This window comes from Scyliorhinus canicula, chromosome 4 (assembly GCF_902713615.1).
Source record: "Scyliorhinus canicula chromosome 4, sScyCan1.1, whole genome shotgun sequence".
NCBI classification, from domain to species: Eukaryota; Metazoa; Chordata; class Chondrichthyes; order Carcharhiniformes; family Scyliorhinidae; genus Scyliorhinus; species Scyliorhinus canicula.
The window spans coordinates 20,109,387-20,118,729 of NC_052149.1; the positions used below are offsets into that span (position 1 = coordinate 20,109,387).

At 42.4% G+C, this 9,343-nt stretch overlaps 1 protein-coding gene across 2 annotated transcripts in view; it reads right to left on the minus strand.

Moving 5' to 3' along the window:
• Window positions 1-7,906, minus strand: part of znf644b (zinc finger protein 644b) — a 152,236-nt gene extending 144,330 nt beyond the window's left edge. Inside the window, exon 1 of one of the 2 annotated variants that reach the window (XM_038793803.1) lies at window positions 7,750-7,906. Coding sequence is in view for 1 of the 2 variants with exons in the window: in XM_038793802.1 (XP_038649730.1) it covers window positions 7,750-7,832 (83 nt within the window). In the remaining variant the exon portion in view is untranslated. The remainder of the gene's footprint in view (window positions 1-7,749) is intronic. The other variant, XM_038793802.1, reaches the window with a different exon arrangement.
• Between the last annotated feature and the right edge of the window lie 1,437 nt (window positions 7,907-9,343).

Below are 9,343 nucleotides of genomic sequence, written 5' to 3' on the forward strand. Positions count from 1 at the left end.
TATTAAAAAAAATGGCTGTGAAACATGGACGATGTACAGCTATCAAGAAAGAAGATGAACTGGGCGGCAAGGTGGCACAGTGGCTAGCACTGCTGCCTGACAGCGCTGAGGGCACGGGTTCGATCCCGGCCAGGGTCACTGCCCATGTGCAGTTTGCACATTCTCCCTGTGTTTGCGTGGGTCTCATCCGCACAACCCAAAGATCTGTAGGGTAGGTGGATTGGCCACGCTAAATTGCCCCTTAATTGGAAAAAAAATAATTGGGTATTCTAAATTTATTTTTTAAAAAGTTCAACAACATTCAACTTCGCTGTTGCTGGGTATTTCATCAAAGGTCAAAATCACAAATGTGGTAGTCCTCTCAAATGCTAATCTCCAAATATGTTGACATTCATCAAGCAGAGGCACCTTCATGAGCTCAGGCACATTCACAGGTATGCAACCAACTTCCACCAAAAAGATTTTCTGAATGAAATGAAAATGAAAATCGCTTATTGTCACGAGTAAGCTTCAATGAAGTTACTGTGAAAAGCCCCTAGTCGCCACATTCCGGCGCCTGTTTGGGGAGGCTGTTACGGGAAGGTAGCCAGAACCAAATGGCCAGTTGGATGCCCAAAGCTCTGCTTCAAGTACGCTTGCATGCCTGGCATGAAGGCCCTAAAAATGCAGGTGCAGCAGGTGGTAAAGAAAGCAAATGGTATGTTGCCCTTCATAGCGCAAGGGTTCACGAACAGGGGCAGGGATGTTTTGCTGCAATTATACAGGGTCTTGGTGACTACACCTGGAATATTGTGTACTGTTTTGATCTCCTTATCTGAGAGAGGTTCTTGCTATATACAGCGAAGGTTTACCAGACTGATTTCTGGGATGGCAGGACCTCCGTATGAGGCTAGGATTGTATTCGCTGGAATAGAAGAGTGAGGGGAAGGGGGAGGGGGGGGAATTCCATGGAAACCTATAAAGTTCTAATAGGACTAGACTAGGCAGGAAGGATGTTCCCAATGGTGGGAGAGTCCAGAACCAGGGGTCACAGTCTGAGGATATGAAGTAAACCATCTTGGACTGAAATGTGAAATTTCTTCATCCAGGGAGTGATGAGTCTGTGAAATTCTTTACCACAGAAAGAAGTTGAGGCCAAAACATTGCAATGTTTTCAAGTAGGAGTTAGATATAGCTCCTGTAGGTGGGCACGGTGGCTAGCACTGCTAACTCACGGCGCCAAGGACCCGGGGCCGATCCCAGCCCCGGGTCACTGTCCACGTGGAGTTTGCACATTCTCCCCCATGACTGCATAGGTCTCACCCCCACAACCCAAAGATGTGCAGGGTAGGTGAATTGGTCATGCTAAATTGCCCCTTAATTGGATAAAAATAATTGGGTACTCTAAATTTGTAAAAAAAAGATATAGCTCTTGGAGCTAAAGGGATCAAAGGATATTGCGGGGGGGGGGGGGGGGGGGGGGGGGGGGGGGGGAGAGCGGGAAAAGGTTGGACAATCAGTCATGACCATAATGAAAGGCGGAGCAGACTCAATGGGCAGAATGGCCTAATCCAGCTCTCATGTTTCTATCTATTCTCACGCTTGAGACACACTAACTGAGGACATTAGCTGTGGACCAGCATGTGCCACCATAATGATCAGTGGCTATCGCGGTTTGGCAATAGGTAACACCAAGCCACAATGACACACGATAGCCATTTTACATGCTAGACTTTGGCAGAACCTCCTTCACACATTGGTCTCTTCAGTCATCAGCAAAGATGCATCATATGAAGTTACCTTATCCCCAGTGGATTTGATTTACTACATGTCCATCATCTTATGCAGATTGAAGGATGTCAACAGGTTTAGAATAACATGATGGTGGCCAAATTGGAGGGCGAACGACCACATTAAGCCATTTAAAACATAAGCCAATTTCCTGTGGTATTTAAGCTTCATAATGATGTAAAAATCTGCTGTTGAGGTGGACTCATGCTTAAGTAGGACTATCCCATTAAGATCACAAAGTTTAATAATTGTAAGAGCAGGTACAAATTGTTCGATAAGGACATTCTGATAAAGGTAAAGAAACATTTTTTTTCCTTTAAAAAGGCTTTTGACATTCCCAAAAAGTAACATGTACAATATTTTCCTCTTACATTAAAGGAGAGTGCTGCCATTGGTCTCGGTTTAAAAAAGTCACTCAAGCCAAGAGACAATATTAGAAAAAGTGATCAACTCCCTTTATGTTCTACAGTTCCAAAAGATTGTATAAAATTTTAAATTCTATTAATGAATAACATGCAAATCAGCAAGTACCATCTCTTTGAAACAACGCTAGCATGATATTTCCATTATGTTCAGCACAAGCCCCCTAACCCACTTATTCATGTGGCTGGAAACAGACTACAATTTACACAAAGAGAAGGTAGAATCAGACGCTAATAAAGCGTATAGTTCATAACATCTTCTCCTCACCCCAGTACTAAATTATCCTGACAGTATGCCCCCAAGTTAGAGTGTCCCCACCCAGGGGAAACAACCATGTATCTACGTTGGCAAACCCTTTAGTGCATGTTTTAATGAGATCACCTCTCATTCTTCTAAAATCCGGGAAGTATAGGCCTAATTTATTCAAGCATTCACCATAGGACAACCCTCGCATCCAGGAACCAATATGGTAAACCTTGCTGTACCAGAATGCAAATAAAGCCTTCCTTAAATACAAAGACCAAGTGCATACTGTACTCCCGATCTGTCCCACCAAAGCTCTGTAACAGTTAAAAGACTTTTCTTATATTCTAGTACTCTTGCAATAATACTCTTTGAAGAAAGTTACCCACAATCATATAGTGATCACTGTGGCATGGATTTTCCTTCTCAACATTAGTTGGAATCTTGGACAAGTCAAGGGGATCCCACACATCTAGCAACAGTGATGCTATTAAGCAAGATAAAGAGTAAATTCTCAAAGTGAGCAAATCAGAAGTACAATGCACCAATTACTATAGAATCACATGGCACAGACACAATAGGCTGTGCTATCTCTCTGCTCGAGCAATTCTGCCAGTCCCACTCCCCTGTCCTTCCCTTGTAGCCCAAAATACTTTTCCCCCTTCAGGTGCTTACCCAATTCCCTCTTGAAACCTATGATTCAATCTACCTTCACTACACACTCTGGTAGTGCATTCCAGACACTTACTACTTACTGTATAAAAGGGAATTTCCCTCATATCTCCATTGGCTCTTTTGCCATTCACTGTTTATTGGTGTCATCTGGTGCTCAACATGTCCACAAATGGGAACAGTTTCTCTCTATCTATTCTATCTAGGCCCCTTGTGATTTGAGCATAGCTATCAAATCTCCTCAACCTTCTCTCCTCGAAGGAGAACACCTCAACTTCTCTAATTTATGTAACTGAACACCCTTTTCCTTGGGATCATTCCAATAAGAATTTTCTGCACCATAGCTAAAGCTTTCATATCCTTCCTAAAGTAAAGTGGCCAGACGGACACAATATTCCAGTTGAGGTTAAACCAGTATTTTATAAAGGTTCAGTGTAGTTTCCTTGTTTTTGACTCGGCCTCTATTTATAAAATCTGCCTTTTGAACCACTTTCTCAAAGTGCCCTGCCACACTTCAATAATTTTTGCACATAAATCCCCAGTACTCTTTCATCAGCTCCGTCAGAATTCTTTCACATTATGAAAACTATATTTACCTCGGAATTGAGAACAAGAGGATGAAAACGTCAACTCCCAAAGTACTTGGGAGCTTTTGCACATGCAGACCAGGAGTGGGCTACACATGCGCAGTTCTGCACACCTGCACATAAAGTGAACAAAGGTGGAAAACCCAAGTCAGGTGACCAGGCGCAGAGCATCATTGAAATCCCAGGAAGGAGAAAGGGAGAGGTCTCAAATTCTATGAGAAAGTGTCATGAATCTCAAGATTTGTCTACTTTAAACAAAATATTATTGTCCTTTAGCAGATCTTCGCAATAACTTGGGATTTGATCAAGGATCATATCAACCCTGTATTACATATTGCCTCTCATTCTTCCTACCAAAATCCACGACTTCACACTTCGTAGCGTTACATTTTATCCAGCATTAAGTTTTATTAAGCTTGTGTGTTTCCATTCCATCAGCTTGTCTATGTTCTCTTGAAGTCTATAATTATCCTCCTCAAAGTTCATACTGCCAAATGCTGTATCATTTACAAATTTTGAAATTGTGCCCCCAAATCTATGTCATTAATATAAATCAATAAAAGAAATGGGCCTAGTAATAATCCCTTGGGAACTCTACTATATACCTTCCTCCAGGCCAAAAGAAAATGCTCATCACTGTTTCCTGTCACTGCCAATTCCGTCTACCCCATGCTGCCACCATCCCTGTTAGTCTATGAACTTCAATTCTGTTGGCAAGCCAATGTGACACTTCATCAAATGTCATTTGGAAGCCCATGTACACCACATCAACCACATTACCCTCATCAACACTCTTTGCTACCTCTCATCAAAAAGTTCAAATCAAGACAAACAATGTGCCCTGAACAAATACACGCCGGGTTTTCCTTAACTAAGGCATTATCCATTTTCTTTTACAGTTTAATGTAATTTTACAGGGAGCAAAATAAATGGTTGGGACATGCACACAAGATAGAAGCTGAAATAACAAACAAACTTTTACAAAATTATTTTCAAACTATGGCATTATAATGAAAATGTTTGAGCAACTGAATAAAGTTACACGTTTCAGGGCCAGAGAAATTAATTATAGAATTACAACATCATTAAAAATCCAGTTACAGCGGCACAGTGGTTAGTACTGCTGCTTCACATCAGGGACTCGGGTTCAGTTCCGACCTTGGGTGACTGTGGAGTTTGCACATTCTCCCCGTGACTGCGTGGGTTTCCTCCGGGTGCTCCGGTTTCCTCCGACAGTCCAAAAGATGTGCAGGTTAGGTGGATTGGCCATGCTAAATTGCTTCTAAAAATCCAGTTACGCCTCATTCACTGTTTAACTTTTCCAAAGGTTTTTACAACCAGACTAACACTGTAAAAAGGGCAAATTCTCATCATTGCAACTTCAGGCTGGATTTTTGCCTTTAGCTATGCATATGTAGACTCCAGGAATTGCTGTCAGTTTCAAGTATAACAGCAAACAGCAATGGCAAAATCCAAGCCATTAAAGAAAAATCTACCCCATGGGCACAATAACACGTTCCTGCACAAGACGCCACCATGCAAATATGGGCCAAATAGCTTGTTTCTGTGCTTCGATACTTTGACATACATTGAAGTGAGAATTCAGTGTTTATGAAGCATAGGTGCATGCCTCTTCCAACATTACTTTCAAGTAAATCAAATCCAAAAGCCAATGAAGTTTAATTATCCCACGTTATGCAAAAAGGGTTTGTATCATACATCAGCTTCACAAGACTTCACAACTTCTGATTATAAAGAACTAGAAAGAATGGTCCTTTATATCACAGAATACCTTTTCATCACAGTATAAGGTGCGAATGTTTATGTGAATCTTTACAGGTTATTGTATTCGGCCTAAACCAATACAACTTTGACAGATTATGTACAACTTCAAGTCCTTGTATAAATTTTTAGTTGAGTAATTTGGGCATTCCTTGTTTCTGCAACTTTGGTCAATTACCAAAGTGAATACTTATGGCTGGCTTGAGTCTGGGTGCATTCTCATAGCAGTCAAGGACGTTGTCCAAGCATAGTCTAATGGCCTCACTTAGAGGAATTCTGATATCAACTCGAGTCCTGGGAGAAGCTAACTCAGTATCATTACATCCAGCACAACCAAATTAAAAATAAAAGTGTGGGCTCCTTAAAAGGCATGTGCATTTCAGAGGCAGAGAGAAAACTCAAGAAGAGGAAATCCCAAGTCAGTAACTCATCCAAAACCCAATTGTCTGTAATATCCTATTTGCAGCAGAACCTTCCAAGTGCAGACCAGCATTGCATTGGCTGTCAGAGCCCGACCAAACAGCCCACATCGTCATTTTCACCTCAAAGGATGAACAAGAACTTTGCTATCTATACTCATTAAGCAAATCAGTAAAGTTTAATTAGATGTTGACAACTGTGCAATATTCATGAAAATAATCCAGCTCCCATTTAATGACATGATTAGAATTTAAGCTAAATATTAACTGAAATAGCTACAAACCAATAGCTACACTGGAAACCAATTAAATTTGGGACTTCGAAATTAGAATTTGCCCAACTCCCTGGCCAAACGTTGCTTGCAAATATTTGAAGTACTATATGGCAAATTTAACTGTGATGACTTCAAGCAAGTGCAATATTCATAGCTGGCTTCACCCACAAGAAGAATCTTGCTCTATTAAGTGAAATTCAAGTAGATCAGACCAGACAAAGCACATAAAATGAAACATTGAAAACCAAACCATGTACCCTTTGCTGATCCAAGACAGGTTAAACTTGTTCCACAATACAATGCAGAATGGCCAAGAATTCTCCCTCAACCATCATCAGATAAATTAAACAGTCATTCATTCATTTTGTGGGACCTGGTTCTGTACAACTGGAGGCTGCATTTGCCAACACGAGTTACTGTACTTCAAAGGCAGTTCAATGGGTGGGTGTAAACAGACATTATGTAAGTTTGCTCTAAAAACTGTTGAGATCATTTTGAAACATTAACATGTATGCATTCTGGACCAAACAAGTAAAAAAACAGCATGCATTACCCATTTTCGCTAACCAAGACAAAAGTATCACACCTTTGTGTTTCTGATTCAATGCACTATAATCACGAATAAAACTTGAAAACTACATAATACTGCAGCCAGCCATACAACCAGTTAGCACCAGTTGTGAACTTTTTAACACTGTGCATTTCAAGGGCTGAATTATAAATTACATCTGATTTAGCACATCCAAAAGAAAATGGCGAGATCACAAAATTTACAGCTGTTTAGCAATTGTAAGGACTTAAAAACATATGATACTCCACATCCTCCAGATAAACCCATTGAACAGCCATTAACCTATAATGGGATGTTTTAAAAACTTCAATTGTCTTACATACAAGAATCCAAAGGTTAGTGGTATTGTATATCATTGGGCTTGGATCTATTCTTTGGTGACAAAAACCACCAAACACCATGCAGATTAAATATTAGGGTAAATTTCAAGACTAGCTAATCCATGTTGGGGGCAGCAGCAGTTTTGAAGTGCATTGCAGTTCCTCTCAATTCCTACAACACTGCTGGCATGCTTTCCCCCATTTTGCTTCGAATCAATGCCAGTGTTCACTTTTAAGTGTGTGTATGTGCAGAGTTGCAGTACAGAACCAAATAAAAATAAAGAATTGCACAAAGCTAAAAAAAAAATTACATGGGTGGGGGGGGGAATAAAAGGTCCAATCCAACTTTTTTATTGATGGCGTTGGGGGTGGTGGTAAATAGAATGATAACACCAAGGGTTTTTTTTTTTGGGGGGGGGGGGGGGGCAAGAATTGGTCGGAGATGTCATGTTGCGTGGCAGAGGAAGACATGGAAGCAGAGACATGCCGTCCCGCCTGAATTGCCTGTCACGCTGTCGAGCTGGCTGGATCCAAACCACAACCCAACAGCCAAGGAGCTGGAGGGGGGAGGGGGAGGGAATGGATGGCAGACAAAATAGAAGACTAAACTCCAACCGATCACCACCACCACTTCCACCATTATCAGCCCCGCCACTCTCGGTGACATTACTGCGACACGCGACGTACCTTTTCTCTCTTTTTTTGGCACAAGGGAGTGCGCGGAGGAGCGGCGGGCCGGGTTTTATTGTCAGCGCTCGTCCTCCATCCATCCAGGCACCGCCGCCATTTTGCTCGCTATTGTGCCCGGAGATGGTTGAAGGCGGGAGGGGGGGTGGGGGAAGGAGAGAGGGGAAGGGGGTGGTGGTTATGATGGTGTGGAAAGAATGGGCGTCGGGACGCCGGGGGCCGGCCGTCGGGAAGCCCTCCTCTCCGGGCACCGGGACGGGCGTTGGGTAGTTTGTTGTTTTCTTGGGGGGGAAGGTTATGGGTTTCTTCTCTGGAGTGCGGGAGGCGGAATCCTTTCTGCTTCCCCCCCCTCTCCCCGCCGCCAAGTGAGCTCTTTCCAACCCCCCCTCCCTCCGGCCGCCAATGGAAGCGCCCTCCCTCTCCCCGCGCGCCAGCGGACGCCGACTCTCGGCAGTTATTTTTTAAAGTGGCAGCTGGGGCTTCAGGAAGCATGGAAATGGTGGCGGCTTCCTGACCAGGTGAGAGAGAGAGAGAGAGAGAGAGCAGGATCTGGCTTTTCACTCACACGCGTATCAGAGAAAAAAAAACACCCCCGCTTCTTCTTCGCAAACACTTGGGCTTCTGCCCAGCGGGAAGAATGGGAATAAACTTCACCCAAATCAGCACGGCAGGTGTCAAGTGGAAGGAAACTCGACGCTGCACGAAAAATAATAACTGGTGGCCAATTTTGGGCCAGCTCCCCATGTGGATGTTGGGGGAGCAGGCCTGCAGGAGAGGAGGCCAAATCAAATTTTAGTTAATATGCATTGAGGGACAATGAACAGCCAGATCAGACATGCCCCATTCCCTACCCCTTCACACTATTTTAAACACCTCAATCCTCCACCATTGTATATGGGAAGGTCATTGCAAGGTGCTGGCATTTCTGTTAACAGTGGTCTGCCAATTTCTTACAGAGGCTATGACAAAAGAATATCTTTATTAACATCCAGGAAAATATTTACTGGAGTGCTGCTGACTCAATGACTCCTGTCCTCATAGCTGCTGGAGTTGGACAGCACTTCCTCAAGTATTGTTGACAAACATTTAATTGCCCACCTACAATTTAGCAATGATTCCTCAAAATTCCATGCCTTCTCCTTTCTCCACTCCAATGACAGCTCTATCTCAAGCATATGATTGGCGTTGATCGTTCAGCATATTTCACTAAAGTAGTCCTTTGTCTTTTTTAAAAGAAAGGCCTTGCTTCGATTATGTTTTATTCACACAGTACATATCCCATTCAAGGATGATGCAGTTTTCATGATTTTTTTTCTCAGAAAAATGACATTGCTTCCATGCTTAGCAGCGTGTTACATAATGGAAGCAAAATAATTCAACAAATTACTTCACAGACGTTGTTCAACTTTCAGCAGTGAAGGACAGCACCACCACTACTTTAAATGGAAAGTTCTGGAAGTAAAATAATACAAAGAATTTTCTACATTGTGACTAAAATCAGCTAAAAGATTAATGGAAAAGAAGATTGTGGACAACTGTGGTAATAATAAGAGAAGAGTTTCTGGTAACGTGAAGCTTCAGAAGACTATCATAT